Source organism: Rhamphochromis longiceps, linkage group LG16, assembly GCF_057381845.1.
Source record: "Rhamphochromis longiceps isolate RC_006_pf linkage group LG16, R_longiceps_female_GT1.1, whole genome shotgun sequence".
In the NCBI taxonomy this organism is placed as follows: Eukaryota; Metazoa; Chordata; class Actinopteri; order Cichliformes; family Cichlidae; genus Rhamphochromis; species Rhamphochromis longiceps.
The window spans coordinates 30,248,363-30,266,813 of NC_140572.1; the positions used below are offsets into that span (position 1 = coordinate 30,248,363).

Genomic DNA, 18,451 nt, shown 5'->3' on the forward strand with positions numbered 1-18,451 from the left:
TTTCAGTTTTTCAGATCTCAGTCAAATTTACAAATTTACACACAGACAGACGACATGCTGCAGGATTTAATGAATGTTATATATTAACTGAATGTATGGTGACCTTCAGTCACAGAGCGAGTTCTACATTTATTAGAAATATATTTAAAATTAATGCTTGCAGGGATGGATTACTAAAATCTACAGTCTATGCTGCGGAGACATCCTTGTGACATTGCGTTGAGCATTCAGTGCAGTGTTACTGAGATTAAAAGAGCTATGTGTACCGTTGAAGATACTAAGAAATGTGTGCATGGATTAAACAGGCAGCCCATGTATGAAATCTGCTGCAGGCTACTACAAGACACAAGTGTCAACTTGGACTTCAACTGCCTTACTATTATTCATTTTACAAAAAAAGATTAGAACATTTTTATGGTGGATGCCAGGACTCTATTAGTCATTGTGACATCATCAGTTTCTTTTTAATTTGCCACAAACAATAAGACTGAGCAGGAATTAAATGCCACAGTAGAAAAAATTCAGACTGGAATTCATAATTAATTACATGGAGTTGTAGTACACAAACAATACAGAAATGAGTGTTTAGCGGCTAAAAGCATCACAGAGTTGGTCTCCTTCAACTGTCATGCAGAATGTTACAGCTGGAAGATATTAATATACCACATGCATTTCAGTGTCGTAAATATGGGCAATAGATGTGATATCCCACCTACATAAAATTTTGATGCACTTGGAAATTAAATATGGGACATCTTTGGCAAAAATTATGTTCTTGGGGTACGAGAAGACAAATTTTCCACCTTACATATTTTTCATGAAATAATCCATCAGTTCTCTGTCAGCCAGTAAGATTATTTTAAGAAGGTGACTTGAGGTTATACAGTAAACAAAGTAAAGGAGAGTGTAAAGAATTGCTGGATTATTTCACTGAGCTAGGATTAGATGATTATTCCATGTTCAATTTTTTTATTTTAATCTAGCCTTTAATCAACCTACAGTTTTGAAGCTCAGAACTTTTTTGGGTTGTTAATTAACAATTAATATCTTATATATATATATATATATATATATATATAAGTTCATATCCACAAAAATGTGACATTTTGTATTTTTTCTTCTAATTTCACTCAAATCAAAAAAGGAAACTAAAACCTAATCAAGTTATGTGGCCGTGGGCAAAGCTATCCAGGAGCAACAGGTGTAACCTGTCATATTTAAACCTCTGTCAAGTTGATGCTAGAGAAGTGGGTGGTGTCAACCTCCCAAGATCTTAAGCCCTTAAGGAATATGTAGTGAATACTTGAAAGTCTGGCAGATGATTTAAGATCTCCAAATTAATTGAATTGATCCTGTAAGCAAAATGATCTACAGGTCACATATTTGTTTAATTTTTACCTGACACAAGCCACTCCAGCTACTTGAGCTCAAGAGGAGAAAAGGAAAGAAAAGAAGTCTCAAAGAAACTCAAAAGTCAGTGAAGTGAGTTTTTTTTTTCCATATGAAAAAGTAAGTAATTTCTAACTTGGGATAAATAAATTATTCTGTAGTCTTTTTTTTTTTTAGTATAATGACTATAAAAGAAAATACAAAACATCCTCACAGAATATTTGTTTAGCAGAAGGTGGAAGAGTTGAAAACTACTACACAAGTAAGTTTCTCAAGGTCTAATGATCTGTTTGATCAACTACTAGATTTCACTTTCCATCCAATGATTATTTGAATTTTTATTACATAGATTAAAATCAAATTAGAAGAAACGCTGGATCCTCGGGCTTTTCTACAATCTCCATTGTTCAGTATTATGACTATTTCCAAAGCAGTCTGGAAAAAAAGTATGTGACTAATGTCAAAATCAATTTTTCTCTCGCCGCCATGTTCTGATAAGGTCACTGGGACTCATCTTGGCACTGTAGCCCTTTTTTCTCCTGCTCATAAGTTCTGTCTATATCAGTCTCCATCACTCAAAGCACTGAATATTTGTCAGTAATAATATCAGTGATAACTTGAATTTTTTTTTAATTAGAAAAGTACTTGAGATTGGCAGTAGAGGACTGCTACAGTCATTGTTCAAGGGTACATTATTGCAGAGGCCTATTCATACATGATCAATACAGCAGATATGACAGAGATTAAACAGAGATTCATCTCAACGAGCCAAGAATATGATCGATATTACTTATTTTCTTTATTTAAACAAGCAAAAATACTGAAAACAACCTAATTTACAATTTACATGATATATCTTTTGCAGAATGTCTATAGAATAGGAATCATCCTGTTCTAACTTTGAGTCAGAGCGCACAACGGCTTTGGAGCTAGCATTAGCAGGTGGATAGTACCTTGGGTGAGTTTCAACAAATGCCATACATAAACTACTAAGCGACACATAGAAAATATGAAAAGCAATCTGAAGAAATAAGCTTTTATTTATTTATTTACTTGTAAATGAAAATTTTAATGCACCAAGTGTATGTACTGTGCACCATACACACTAATGAAAAGCCGGGGCTGTTAAAAGTCTAACAGACTAATACAATGAAATGATTATTCTTGAGCCGTCCTATTCTTGAATTGTTAGATTATGTTGCCTGTGGTCACGTTCAGTAAAGCCTGTTTCCCTGCCCTTAAATTAAACTGATTTAAATGCTCGATAAGCATCGCCTCTTCAGCTGTGATCTTATCATCCATCCCTTCCACTTCAAAATGGGTCAGTGTATCATCGCTGTGATATTAAAGGCATTTGATGTGGGCTGCAAAATGTGACATTTCACTGCTGTGTTTACAGTATATTTGACTAAAACCCAACCGGCTCAGATATTTGGGTGTTTTTGTCATTATATGGTGCAAACATTCAAAAACTGTAACATATTTACTTGTGAATCGAGACTAGTGCAAGAAGGCCACTTATTGCTCATTCTGTACAATAGTGTCCATCCATCTGAAAGGGAATTAGTTATCACGGGCCTGGAGGGAGCCTTAACAGAGTTTTGTTTCAGAGAATGGCATACCAGAAGCTGCTTTGTGTTTGCTAAATGAGCAACATCAGAAGTAGAAAGAAGAAACAATGAGAAGACGCAGTGGGAAGTTTCATCTGTAGTGTAAATACATTAGATTTCTTTATTTGAATGGGTTTTTCCCCCCAGTTTTTTCTCCAGCCTGTGATGTTATAGCCTAACACACACGTTGTTTGCAGGTGGTCTCGTGTTTCATGTGATTTAATACATTAATTCTCCTCCTTCGGAATACAGTTCTTAAAGAAAAAAAATCCCACATGGACCTAACTTATACCATGAATCTGAATACATCCCTGTGTAAAATCAGTAAAATGCTGAAATAAAAACTTCCACATCAGTGTGGTAGTTAGTACAGTATTATACAGAAATCTGTTTACTCTCACGACAGAAGTAAAAGTGATTACACATGTTATTTCTCCTTAAGACTAACCATATGAACAGCCAGCCTTTTTAATTTTAGTTTGTGATGCTCATTTTGCACATTTTTGATAACTGACTGACAGTGTTGGGGAGTAACGGAATACATGTATTTAAAATACAAAATATGAGTAACTCTATTCCGTTACAGTTACCGTTTAAAAGGTGGTATTTAGAATACAGTTACTTTGTTGAAATAAATGGATTACACAGAGGTATTTTCCTGTTTCATATTGTGGCGGGTCAGGACTGTTTGGGTTTTGTTTGACAGCTACGTTCTGTTGTTCCAGGCTGCAGGTTACGGTTGGTTACAGGGTGACGCCCTCACTCTGCAATAGTGTGTTTCATGCGGGAGAGAGCGCCTTGTTGTTGTTGTTGTTGTTGTTGTGCTAAGCTAATAGGCAGAATGCTACAGGGGTAGCTCTAAAGAATGTAGCATCATGGTCAGTGTAGTCTGTGCTGCAGGGAGAATGGACTACACGTGTCGATCGTGGATCAAGAGTTGGGAGTTGCCTTGTTATCGGAAGGTTGCTGGTTTGAGCCCTGGCTTGGACAGTCTCGGTCGTTGTGTCCTTGTGCAAGACACTTCACACGTTGTCTACTGGTGGAGGTCAGAGGGCCCGGTGGCGCCAGTGTCCGGCAGCCTCGCCTCTGTCAGTGCGCCCCAGGGTGGCTGTGGCTACAATGTAGCTTGCCATCACCAGTGTGTGAATGGATGGCTGGTTGTGTCAAGCGCTTTGGGGTCCTTAGGGACTAGTAAAGCGCTATCCGGTTGTTCAGTGATGACGCGACGAATCCGACTTCCGGGTCTAAAGTAGTCTGCGTTTAATATGGCTTTTGTGTTGTTAACATGTTTAATGTTATGTATTTTCTTCTATTTGATCTCAAAAAGCTCCTAAAACAGTCAGTGATCCCTGTTGACCTCCTTCGGCTTTTATTACCGCTAATCATTTATTTAAGCTCAGTTTTTAAAACCTTAGGATGTAACTACAGCCCAGCCCATGCAGCAGCCCATGAATGACTAACCTCGTATTGTGGATGGATTATCTCAGTTGTTCTCCTGGCTGAAGTTTGGTCCTTTTACAGCATCCTGCCATGCGATTACATTTGTTCCTGACCACCGAGAACACTCACGTTAACTTTTATCGAGTGGAAAAAAAGTTAGCTTGTTTATATTATGCTAACATAGCTGTGTCGCTAGCGGTCACGTAGCACATCATTATATACCAGCTAGCCCAACTTCAGTAACCCTACAAACTTCACTGCTGTTTAGTTTTCTGTCTTCATTTATGCTGGAAGTGATAACAGAGCTGTACGTTCCAAAACCCCGCACTCAGGACATGCTATATTGTATTTAGATAGAAGCTAGCAAGCTAACTCCCTGCTAACTTCTAACTCCATTAAATGTCATAAATTCAGTTTTCATGGATGCCTGGATGTTAAACTCAATTGTTACACCTGGTAGAGCAGAACGCTGATCATTTTATTAAAGATGAAAGACTTAGACAGTTTTTCAACTCTCCGTAATGCCATAGTGATGGTTTGATATATGGACCTGCAGCGGAGTTTAGGTCCAGACACGGCTAGTGACGTCCGACTGAACAATCGGTCATTTACCATGTGTCCGTGAGCGCGAGGAGGGAGTTGTCACCCTGCAGAAACAGGAGCTGGAAGCATGTAAATATAATAATAACCACTGCAGCCAAAAAGAGTGCCTGACAAGCCCAGTTGTAAGTAAGCTATTAATACTCGACTGTACACTGTGTTCGTGTTTTCCTCTAAAACAATAAGCTCCGTTGGAGCAGCCTTTCAACTGCTAGCAAAGTTGACCCAGACAACAAAGTAAAGCTAGTTTTCAGCTACAAACCGGACATATTAGCCAGAGGTCCCTTTACTACGGTTCGGAGCCGCAGACCTTCAGTAACAGTAATCACACAGCAATAGTACATTTATGTAGTTGTAAAAAGCATGATAATATATTAAGTAATCCAAAGTATTCAGAATACATTACTTTCATTGAGTAACGTAACGGAATACGTTACAAAACAATACATTTTGGCGCATGTAATCTGTAGTGGAATACATTTTAAAAGTAACCTTCCCAACACTGCTGGCTGAGCATTATGCTGCTGAACTTTAGCTGACACATCATTAGAATAGTAGCTTGGGGGTATAAGAGAAACCATATTACTTGCAGGGCCATACTTCTTGTATTGCTCTTGGTCAGGACCATTACCACCTGGGAAGGACCACTACAGTGCTGATTGAATAGTGATAGCAATCTCATTAAGAGCTGGCGTTATCAATGCAAGTTAAAATATCAGCTAAGTTTCTTCTTAGCTTCTTCAGACTGGATCTCATGAGATCTAAAGCTAAGAAGAAACTTTCCAACACAGAGTCACAGAGGTGCTTTTAAAGGGGAAAAGAGAGAGAGAGAGGGGGGGGTGTTTAAGTTTAAACTACTCATTTATTTGTACTGCAATGTACTTAATTTTGTTGTAAGGCAATGTGTATATTCTCACCAGCAAAAATGAAATAACCCTAAAAAGATGTGAGAACCTGTAGGTAAATGTATAAATATATGAGTGCACAATCCTTTCCCAAAGTTACCAAGTCAAGTCAATTGATTCATATGTAAAAAAAAAAATTAAACAACACTTGCTGGCTAATAGGGTTTTACAGGCACACACACTTGTAATCCAGGTCTCAAGAACCCAATTACAAACATGGAACTTACAAGTTACTTGATCTAAAATAAGTATTATAAGTCCACGTGGATGCTGATGAGGTACTATACTATCCAGTGTCTCAAAATGGCAAAGATTCACACTTATGTGTGTGTGTATTTGTGTATGTTTGTAATCCTATTGCCTGAATAGCCTAATCAATAGGTCTATCTAGTCTCCAGAGTAACCACTGCTATTTTCAGTTTTTAAGATCAAAGTTTAGCTGAAAGGGGAACATTATTATTATTATTATTATTATTAGCAGTAGTAGTAGTATTATTATTAGTATTATTATAGTTGAGATGGAGGAAGACATGATCAGTCTGTGGACATTATCCAAATTTCGCGCCTGCGCAGTAGCTATATTTTCTAGCCATTCAAGCTACCCCAGCCAGCTAGACAAATGTAAGCTAGCAGAGATATAAATTAGACAAAGAAACCTTGTAAAGAGACTGAATGAAAAAGAGTTCAAAGTGACGGACCGTGAAAGGAGCAGGTGTAATACAAAGCTTTATGCGTTATTCGATATATGTGGGAGTATGAAATTGAGAGGTACGCAGTCACCACGTCTTTTTAAACTTTTTTGCCAGCAGCCAGTGTAGAGATTAGCTAGCTAGCCGCTAGTTAGCCGATGTTGTTTTCCCACCAGCAGGCTGAACCAAAGCGCTTCGTTAGGTAGCATCCTGTCTCAGCGAAGGCCCTTTTGTTTCACGCCGGCTAATGCGGGGTCTAAACAACACGGCACGGAATCAACTTGAGGTATCTTTAGTTATTTTGTGTCGCAGATGAGAAGTAATACAACTGATCTAAGTGTGCTGGGAAACATGCGAACAGATTTATTGCTAACATGTTGTGTGCTAGCTGATGACTATTCGCCGTATTTGCGGTCTGCTAAAGTGAAGTTAAGCTTGCTAATGAAAAGGTTAGCTACATACATATTGAACATAAAATCGATAAATATCTAAAATATGATGCTTCCCCTTTTATTACTGTTCTTATTTGAGCAAGTTTGTTGTTAAATGACGACATATGGTGAAGCGGCGTAAATGATGGTCTGGAAATTTGTATTGATACTTTAGCTAACATTGAGCTGTTGCTTTATTTGCTATTTATTTTTTTAATGTTTTTCATACTAACTTACTGTTAGTCACACTTGTTTACATCTGGAAAACCGTATTGGGTAATGTAAGTTGTGAGGCTCAATACAACTCCTGCGGTGTAACTTTTAGCTAATGCAATCCAGCTAGTTGAATGTTAGTCCGCATAGCATCATCTGTGTTGTGTTACAGGCGAGGTAGCACAACTCCAGCTAATGTGTTGGCCAAAGAAAGTTGCAGGTGAATCTTAAGTTTAACACACAGACCTATCAGCCGAGCAGCCACCTAAAGGATGTGGCGAGCGATAAATTGTCCTAAATTATCGTTAACGTTTAGCAAAATACTACAAACCTAAATTACTCATCCGGATAACCAGTATGTTGTCGTGAGTGCTGCACTCAGTTTTTAATAACGTGGCATTCACGACTGATTTTTATTTATTTATTTAAGCAATCACTTTCCTGTGGTTCAATTTGACTTTTTGGGGGGGATAAATGTGACGGGTTTGTTATGAGCATTTTCTTCATTTCTAGATGCTTCTGTAGCATGGGGGCTCTGCAGTTACTACTAGATAGGTTGAACAGCTCTATATTCAAGGCCTAATATTTGTTTCCTTTTTTTTTCTAGTATGTAACATCAGGATAAGGTCATGAAGGATCCAGTGATAACCTAAAAACATCCATCTGTGTACATTTCAACCATTCAAGAGGTGATTATAAGGAGTTGGTTCTTGCTCTTTAGGGCACTAGGCTCAGATGTGTGCAGACTTGATTGTGTAGATTCAGTTTGACTACTCAAAGCACTGATACAAGGCTTTATACTGGAAACCGCACATACACATTAGCATGAGTGAGCGCTATAGCTTGCAAATTATATCACAATATTTCTAGGAAATTTGCCATAGCGATAATTCTGACATTACAGAGAAGGTAAAAAAATACTGAAAGATGTTTAAATGATGCTTGCAGGCAGCAGCATTTATAAGTGCAAGTAAATGATGAGCATTTTCCATTCTGCTTTTCCAGTGAGCTACTGTCACTGATGACATACTTCCTAATTTAAAACAATGCAGCGTTTATAGTGCAATAGTAGTGACAGTATGATTTAGCTGTAAGCAAACAAGTTGTTCGGTAGTGTTTTTCCTGAAAATTTTAACAATAACTACAGTGACATAAACTCATAGCTGTACAATACTGTACAGAATAAAGGAGAAAATCTTCCACCTAGGATGTTGCATCTTGGGTCCAGCTTTTATTTATTTCTTTATTACATGGTTCCACCATGTAAGCGCGTCAGTGATTTCCATCCACCGTTTGCCCTTGCTGTCATATGGAGCGCAAGCAGAAAGTCTTCCTGTGATGCTTGGTGGAGTCATTTGTTTTCTTTTGAGTCGGAAATCGTCAGCGCCTGCTGTCTCGTCCTTCTTAGCCTGGTTGTACTTGCAGTGTGGTTTGTTTTTTTTTTTTTATCTCAGAAGGTAAAATATGTTTGCTATTTCCACCTGTAGCAGGAACAGTGTTCTTGGAAATTTTTAAAAGTTCTGTTCTTATTTGGAAATTGTGGAAGTAGCTCCATTTTTTTAGGTACCAAAGTAACAGAGTAGGGAGTGTAAATGTATAGCATTGATATAGCAATCATATCACGATATATTTTTATAGAGACATAGAAAGAAGTCTCATCGGAGTCTACAATAATCCAAAACAGTTTCAGTCATACTGTGTCTACAGCAAATTCACTGACCGCTGGTTTTTATTTAACGAAATGTTTTCTTTAGGTGATAAAACTACATAATGTATGATCGTGTGCTATGGTTAAGCAAAGTCATAACACACACAGAGGAGTACAAGAACATTTTTAGGTAAAACATTTATGCATTTAAGATTAAGTTTACATTATTAGTATAATGTATTGTAAAACATGGAAATGGCGACATCAGCTTGCCCTTTGACACTGGATATTGTCTCAGAATTGGAACACTTTTGGGCTCAAATTAAATATTGGAAATTAAAGAAATTTTACTTAATTTTTTTATGTAGCACATGGTAGGAGGGAGGTACAAAAGATGATTAATGCTAGGGATGTTTGCCAATTGTCTAAAAACATGACCAGTTTCATCATTTTTAATAGAAATTTACTCCAAGAAAGTGTGATAAGGATCACAGGGCTTTAGAGACTTTTGAACTTACTGCAAGAAAATATGAACTTAAATGATCTTACGTTAGGAGAAAAATAAAAATAAAACTGTGTGATCCAGCTCTGATAAATATGAGCAGTTATATGTAGGTTTTGGTATATTGCTGTCATAAACATGCACTGAATAAGTGAAATAAAAATGGCATTTGTATCTTGCCATTGTTATAAAAATAGTATGGAGCACTTGATTTTTTTTTTAAATTTTATTTTATTTTTTTCAGAAATTTGTGGAGAGGCATGTCTTGTAGGTGTCCAAACATTAGACATACAGTTCGGACGAACTATAAATCCTGCTTCAATTCCTGTTCTGAACAGCCAACATTGTTTTGACCCTTTTTTTGCCAGCCACAACTGCTGAAAGATAACCTTTTGATTTATTTAGTTATGTAATATTGGCTGTTTTCATTGAAGCTTTTCTTTTTTTTCTTGCTGTAATCATATTTGTAATAAATCACGCTGACTATAGCTTTACTCAAACTTTGGAGATGTGCTTTTAGGGTGACTGGCGACTGGCTGTCAAGTTATGGTACTTTTTACATAAAGGAAAAGTACAGAGAATACAGTTAACTGTACATGAGGATGGTTTCATTTTCATTTTGTTTACTCATGTTTCAAATGTGTTTCCAGGCTGATTCATGAAAGCTAAACTTTATGCTGTTTAATTCTCGAGAAATACTCGTTGTTTATTGTTTTCTTGTAATGTTAGTGCTTTAAGGACGCAAGTGAGTGGTACCACAGAGCCAGCGATGTCACGGGTTCCCACTCCTCCTCCTCCTGGGGAGATGTCAAGTGGACCTGTGGCAGAGAGCTGGTGTTACACACAGGTATGGTCACAACAGTACTCTTTTTGTTCTTTTCTGCACCTATTAATGATAGAACTATTTTTATTTTTTATATAATTGTATTTAAAGTGGCAATCTCATACACATGTAATTACTGGTAGTAATGAAAAATAAAGGTAAATATAATACTACAGGTCACCAAATTCTGGGGGCAATAAAGAAAAATATTGACTCCCCCCCCCCCCCCCCTTCCTAAATGCTGCACATAGCTGAGTCTGAATAGCAGGGCTGTAACCTGACACCTGCAGCTCCTCATCTAACTGGCTACACCCACTTTTTGCATTTGATAATAAAAGTCAATTCATCTCTTGCACACAGTGTGAAGCTGTAGCAGTAAGAACGGCTTATTTTACATTTGGGGTAACTTAATACAGCGTTTTACTCCCAAGTATGTTGTCAGAGACACAGTATTTCTAATATTATAAACATATGCATATAAATATTTTGGTACTTTAATAAGCAAATTGCAGAGTAAATCATTATCAGGTTATCTCATTATAAATAGGCAGTGACCCTACAGGCATTAGAAAAATGAAAGCTTCTTGGTTGCCACTTTAAATGCAGATTTTTTTTTTAATGTTAGTTTTAAAATCATATTTTCCTGTATTTTATTCTCCTAAGAATATTATTACTGAGGTCGGGGGTGGCACAGCTGTTAAATATCAACAGTAATCCAGCATACAAAAGATTACACCATACAACAGCAGCTAAATTGAATTTGGTCTTCATTAATGTTACAATTTTACATCTTTTGGGATTTTTTTTTCTCTCTCCCCATAGTGACACTTTCCAAGTGATCAGAATTTACTGTGGGAGTATGTTAAGTTTCACATTAGGGGTCTGATGGGTCTGTATGTGTCTTATTCTTGTTCAAGGTCAAAGTTGTGAAGTTTTCCTACATGTGGACCATAAACAACTTTAGCTTTTGCAGAGAGGAAATGGGAGAAGTGTTGAAGAGCTCAACTTTCTCTTCTGGCCCTAATGACAAAATGAAATGGTTAGTACTCAAGATAAACCTTTTACTGCTGCTAGATGTTTGTTGTTTTTTCTTCTTCCCTTTAGTTTCTGTGGCCATGAAAATCACTGATGTGTTGAATAGCTTTTAGAGTTTTGGAAATGTAAACATGGTTTAGCTTTTTACTATTTATATCAAATTTTTTGCCTGATTGAGTTCCTAGAATTTTCTAGAACAAACCAGCATGTCAATAAAAAGTATATTTGTTTTCAGTATGTGAACTCTGCACATAGGTGATAATTACACACAGCTGCTCAGAAACATGAAAATTGCGCCTAAGGGCGCGTCGCAGTACTGTTTTAAGTTTGTATGATAACTGACGTGCAGTGTTATCTGTTCGCTTGGCAGGTGTCTGCGAGTCAATCCAAAGGGACTTGATGATGAAAGCAAAGATTATTTGTCATTGTATTTACTTCTTGTTAGCTGTCCAAAAAGTGAAGTCAGAGCAAAGTTCAAATTTTCTTTGTTGAATGCTAAACGAGAGGAGACAAAAGCAATGGGTGAGTGCAGGATTTTGAGTGTTTTTTGGGTTCCTTTTCATTCCCTACTTGTAAAAGCTATAACAAGACTGCAATTTTGTTTTTTTTTCCTCTTGGTTGCAGAAAGCCAAAGAGCATATAGATTTGTCCAAGGCAAAGACTGGGGCTTCAAAAAATTTATACGGAGAGATTTCCTCCTTGATGAAGCCAATGGACTTTTACCAGATGACAAGCTCACCCTGTTCTGTGAGGTAATCTTTCCTTTTATTCTTCAAATTAAAGTGCTACCATTTTGTCTTTTTTGGTCATTATATTTAGCAACATTACAAATGACATGAACCACAATTTCTCTACTCGATTGCAGTCAAAAGTTCTATCGATTGTAAAAATTGTAAGCGATTAAATTCATATTGGGTTCTTTCCACTAACATTTGGCTAGTGGAAAGAACCTGGTTGTCTTCTCTTTTTTTTTTTTTTTTTTTTTTTTTTTTTTTTTTTGTACCAGTTGTTGTGTTATATATGGCTTTATAAAGTATTCATTTGTTATGTTAAATTTTAAATGAAGTCTTCAACATTAGACCACTCTTATATGAACTTAATTACACCCATGTTGCGACCTTTTAATGGATTAGAGCTCTTGACATGACCACATTACACCTGAGTGCATGCTGTGGTGCAACTTATTGTTAGGATTTGCTTCAAATGACATTGAACTGTTGGCAAAAGAAATGCTTCCCCCATCACACATCATTTGTGTTGGATCTTGTTTTCTGAAATAATTGAATTTGGTGTGTCAAGAAGAATGAACATCTACTGAAATCTTCTTTCAAGGGACAAGTTAAGTGAGGTGGCAGTGAATTTTCATGTACGTGCAATTGAGTTAGTATTGCTAGGATTACAATTTGCCAGCCGGCGTTTCCAGAAGGATTAAACAGTTTCAGAGAAATTGCCACTTTGATAAATAAATTGCATTCAAATTAAAGACAAACTGTCTCTTCCCATCAATTAGGGATGTCAGCAAAGTTAATTAATTTTGGATTTAAGTGGTTGTATGTTTTCAAGCATTTTGCCATCCTAATTGTAGGTTCCCTAGTCTGGATAATACACACTAAAAAGAAAGAAATCAAACACATATTGGCTGCTAAATGTTTGCTACATATTTGCTGCTGGATTTGTTAGCATGTTTTGACTTGATACAACAGCTTTAGTTTGTTTGTTTTTTGTTTTTTTTTCTCTCTGCTATACAGGTTAGTGTTGTCCAGGATTCTGTTAACATTTCAGGCCAGTCTAACATGAACATGCTGAAGGTACCAGAGTGTCAGCTGTCTGATGACCTCGGGAACCTGTGGGAGTGTTCACGCTTCACAGACTGCAGCCTCTATGTGGGAGGGCAGGAGTTCAAAGCCCACAAATCCATCCTTGCAGGTAAGACCTCCCTGGCCTCCACAACTTAAGTTTGTAACAACTCAGAGAAAAGCCCTCAAAATGGGCCAAGACAGACACATCTGTGCCGCCTCTGAACAGCTTCTGTGGAGAGCTATAAGTACCTCGAAAGACTACGAGCAGTCTGTGTTCATGGCTTGATTTGTAGCGGCCTACTTCTGCAGTGGGTGCTAATCCACACCACTACCCCTGCTTGGCCCTGCTTGACCCAGATGACTGTAAGATTCAGGAGATTGAGAGGCTGGCTCTGCTCCCTAGTTCATCTTCATTAGACATGGTGGAAGCCTCAGTGCTCAAAGAGGAAGTGCTAACAAAGTGGCAGCAATATAAATTTTGCAGCATTTTATTTTAATAGTATAGATATTTGTGGACTTTTTACATCTGTCTTCTAAGATCTTAGTAATTTATGTGCTGTTTCCTTATGTGACATTGATGCTTATATGCCTGGATGAATTAAGACATTTTTATTTGCTTTGCTAATGTGCTCAATATTGTTGACGAGTCATTGGTAAATGTCAAAAGTGTATATTTTTTTAATATATATTTTTATGCTTTTTTTTTTTTTTTTTTTTTTTTTGCAGCGAGGTCACCAGTTTTTAATGCTATGTTTGAACATGAAATGGAGGAGAGTAAAAAGGTAGGAGTAAAACTTTAATTGTCACATCCTCAGCAAATCCTTTCAGTACTGTTATTGCTTTTGTGTATATATACATACTAGGTTCTGTGCACTAAAGAAAGCCGTCTAAATTTGCAGAACCGTGTTGACATCAGTGATGTGGATCCTGATGTCTTTAAGGAAATGATGGGCTTCATCTATACAGGCAAAGCGCCAAATTTGGAGAAAATGGCAGACAATTTGCTGGCAGCTGCAGATAAAGTAAGTGCCCAGTGAGATTATGCTTTTATTTGACCAGACATCTACTCCCAGTTTCTCTTGTAAAAGTAGAAAATTAACCTTATAGTCTTATGGTCTTGCTTTGTATTGTATTCAGTTACTAACTCACTAGTAACTTAAAGAGTGAAACTGTAAAGCTGAAATGGTAATTGTATGCAGTATTGTCATGGACAGTAGTGTACCTTGTGAGCGTTTGAAGCCTCCAGCTGTTCAGTGAATGGAATATGCAACACTATATGTAAGTCAATGAGGCTTAAGGGCTAATGCGGTCAGTTCTGTAATTATGTAGCTGTTAGCCGTCGTAGTCTGTATTTTTTACCTTTATTTATTTATGTATTTATTGGGGGGGATGTGCTCATCCACAGTGTGTGCTTCCAAACACATACTTGTAGGCAGCTTTTCAAACTTTAAAGGGCTGATTTAACTAAGGTTGCTGATATGGTGATGTGGTTTCTCTTCTGTGTTGAGACTGATTTGTCTAATATTTTCGTCTAGGGCTGTTATTGTGTAGCTGGAAAAGGATAAACTGTTAGAAGAATCAAAACTGTACTGAGTGAGCTTTCTGTCATTCCCGTAAACATCCGTTCTCAACATGTTTAATGGTTCCTTTATTGTAATCACCTCTAATGGTAAAGCATCTCCAAGTATGAGGACATAGAGTTTTTGCACACTTGTACTGTAAACACAACACAAATTTCTTCATTCTCCCTTACATAACTCATAAGTTTAAACTGGATGTAAACTGCAACTCTACTGGTCGACAGAGGCATAGAACTGCAAGGTAGTGCTTTTAGTTTTCTTTAAAATGCTTATTAGAGAGCCTTCTGCTTCAGCATTTTGGATCCTCGTCATTTTTTCTCCATTTCTATTAGGATTGCTGAGTCATCCATTCCAGTAAATGATTGCATCCGTAGCCTTAATGTGCATTTGCACTAACTGTGATAAAACCGTAAGTCACCGGCATTTATTTAACGTGTAGACTATAATCGCTGCTCTCTGTGTTTCCCCCCCTCGTTCCATCACCTCCACCCCAGTATGCTCTTGAGCGTTTAAAGGTTATGTGTGAAGAGGCCTTGTGCAACAGCCTTTCAGTGGAGAATGTGGCCGACACCCTCATCCTGGCTGACTTGCACAGTGCCGAGCAGCTCAAAGCACAAGCCATAGATTTTATCAACAGGCAAGTATCGCAAAAAAGAAAAAAAAAACTCCAGTGATAAATTCCTGCTGCCATTTCTGTTTACCAGCCCTGAATGCTTACCTTTTTATCTCCTTGCCATAGGTGCAGTGTCCTGAGACAGCTGGGCTGTAAAGATGGAAAGAACTGGAATAGCAAGTATGTAATTAGCTGATATATGTGACACAAGATTAATACCACACTCTTATCTCTTTCCCCAACCAGATGCATTAGAATTCATTGTTTTAGCCCAGGTAGACAGAGTGCTATTTGCCTTTTCAGTTTGAAGCTCCATATCTTTGTATCCAAGTTATTAATATACTCATTCCTGGATAAACCCTGGAAATGGAATATTTGTAGAATTTTAAAAAGAATGCAGGTGGTTGCCGTGGGAAGATTTTTTTTTTTCTTACTTCTCTTCCAGATGATGTAGTGCAGTGTTACAGGACACCTTGAAATATTAAGCTTATTTCTCTCTGTTGTATTCACAGCGCGACGCATTCCACCGCTCTATTAATTTTAGTTTATGCATGTGTGCGGAAAGCACTAATGGCCCTTTTTCAAGTTTAGCATACAACTCACAAATCAAATCCCACTTATTTGCTTTGTCATTACAATCTCATTTATGTTTATTGGTTTTTAATGTGCAGATTATCATGTCTGAGTATCTGACTTCATTTTTGCATGTGCTTACAGTCATGCTACAGATATAATGGAGACTGCAGGCTGGAAGTCAATGATCCAGTCCCATCCTCACTTGGTAGCCGAAGCCTTTCGTGCCCTGGCTTCAGCACAGTGCCCACCCTTCGGTCTTCCCAGGAAGCGCCTAAAACAGTCTTGACTGCCCGACTGTGTCCCAGGACTTTACTGGAGGTGTGAAGCATGGGTTTACAAAAAAGAAGGACTAGCAAGGATGCCACTCTTTATTTCCACCAAAACTGAACACACTTGAATAAAGAAGAGTGGGGCTTTCTGGCCAGGGATGTGGGGGAGGCTGGCACGTGGAAGACTGACATCAATTGACTGGGGGGAGGAAAAAAAAAATTGGTTCACTCGGTGTTGCTTGCTTGCTTTGCTGCCCGAACTGAATTCTGTTCAGACTGGGTAGCAAGTCAAGCTCTCTGCTACAGTTTTATTTTTCCTGTAATTTTCAAAATGGCCTTAATATATCTGCCATTGCTCTGGAGCTGCTCTGGAGTACTTTGTCTATTTTACTCTGTGCCTGCCTTGTCACAAAGACCAGGCCTCCTCCAGGTTGCACTAGTTCCCATGAATAGTCATTTTGATATGGAGTTCTATAGGAACGTAACAAAGGTTTAACTAAATGGGAAATATTATATATTTGTAATGTTTAGCCCGTTTTGTGACTAGACATTAAAAAGCATGAACACTTTCAGTGCAAGGTCAGTTCTTTACACTTTTTAAAAGATGTGTATGCCCCATATTGATGGCACCATTTCTATGTAAATGACAGTTGAACCATCTTCAAAAGACCAATGTACAAGAAAGTGTGTCCTATTGCGTATTTGTGGGGGGAAATAGTGATCTGCCATTATGAAGACAGTGTCGATCCTTGTGAAACATGTAAGACAAAAGTGTCTGTACTTTGGCCCTAATATATTAAAACATTGGAAGTATATGGACATATTTACTCAGTCTCCCATTTGAATGACTTTTTCCAGATCATACGTCTGTGAACTGTTATAGATTCAATTTTGAGAATTTGTTTCTTTAGTATTGCCAACATGCAAATATTATATATTCTCAATATATTGTGGTTAACTAAAAGTGGAGAGACTAATGCATGGTCATGTTATTGTCAAAAGAAAGTGTCCAAGTACCAATTTTGTTTTAACCATTTTTTTTCTGCAATTATCTGACATATTTGTGCAGAATAAAATTAATTGAGTATGTGCAAAATCTTCCTCTAACATGCTTGGATATCTGTAGGATGCTGAGCATCACTTCTACTGGCAATGTTGTTCTGTGTTTGAATGAGGGGTTGTCATTTTTTTATTCGGTCCGTCTTGTATGTTGTGGCGTGACAGACACTTCAGAGGATTTTGTAAATTACGAGTAGCATCATTTTTACATGATATTACTCATCATTCAGCGTCATGTTGAGATGTTGAAATGTTGGAAGCAAAAAAAAAAAAAACAAAAAGATGAAGTTGTTGTCTGCAAGAATGCCTGCATTAACCCATTAAAACATTTTCCAGCAGTCTGAAGTGGCCTAGGGTTTTTTTTTTTTTGTTTGTTTGTTTTTTTTTAATATGTTTTTAACTGGAGAATGTTGAGCTCATGAAGAGATTTCAGTCTAAGGAAGGATGGTTATTATCCACACCGTTTCTTTTAATGGTTGTACTAATGGGTGCAGGTATCAGGCTGGGGTGATTTTTTTTGTTTTTCTTTTTGAGGGGTTCTCGTTTGGAAAAAAATAATAATTAGACAACAACACCACTGTGATAATCAAAAGAAAATGTGCTTTAACTGCATTAGCATAGTGCCATGTTAAATGTTGAACCTTTGTTCAGCACATAAAAGACGTGCTCCCCCCCTATTTTATGTGTGAATGCTTGGCACAAGCCCTAATTAAAGTGAATGTGAGGCCGCTCTTTTCTGCTGGAAGAGAAGTCTTCATCAGCAGCTCGCTGATCCTCATCCGCCCCTCTCAGCACAGATCCCAGGAAAAGACCTGATACCATCTCTGCTTTAGGACGCCTCTCCAACCTTTTATCTTCCTCCTTCGCGTTCCTCTACTAACTTTAAAGCTTGAAAGAGAGAGATGCCTGCAGTGTCAAAATTGAATTTTTCCCTTATATTGATTGTCGGAAATAAGCGTTGAATGCTGAGAAGTGAAACGTATGTTAACATTCCTTGTAGTTTTCCAGGGGATTTGGGTGCATGCAGCAGGAAAGCGTAGTGTGACTTGATGCCTATAAGGAGTAGGTGCCTCACCCTGATCAGATAAGAGTAATGGAAGCGAATGAAAAGACCCCTGTCCCTGATGGCCACGGCAAAATGGATGTGCTCCCTGAGGTGTACCTCTGGTATCATCCACGCCTGTGGACACAGATTTATTGCCCATTAAAAAGCTACCCTGAAATGTACCTCTTAAAATTGTGTGTTTATCCTGTTGAGAAGTCCTTTCAG

General features: G+C 37.7%; 1 protein-coding gene across 2 annotated transcripts; it reads left to right on the forward strand.

Moving 5' to 3' along the window:
• Positions 1 to 6,521: 6,521 nt before the first annotated feature.
• Positions 6,522 to 17,522, forward strand: spopla (speckle type BTB/POZ protein like a). Of its 2 annotated transcripts, none has more exons than XM_085384446.1 (12): positions 6,522 to 6,919; positions 7,885 to 7,966; positions 10,157 to 10,274; positions 11,168 to 11,289; positions 11,656 to 11,807; positions 11,910 to 12,037; positions 13,034 to 13,211; positions 13,811 to 13,866; positions 13,984 to 14,106; positions 15,159 to 15,301; positions 15,404 to 15,457; positions 15,995 to 17,522. In XM_085384446.1, the coding sequence occupies exons 3-12, from the start codon at positions 10,197 to 10,199 to the stop codon at positions 16,137 to 16,139; spliced, it is 1,179 nt and encodes a 392-aa protein (XP_085240572.1). In that variant the 5' UTR covers positions 6,522 to 6,919; positions 7,885 to 7,966; positions 10,157 to 10,196; the 3' UTR covers positions 16,140 to 17,522. The 2 variants fall into 2 exon arrangements, with proteins under 2 accessions (XP_085240572.1, XP_085240571.1); XM_085384445.1 differs by having other exon boundaries at positions 6,522 to 6,712.
• Positions 17,523 to 18,451: the final 929 nt, after the last annotated feature.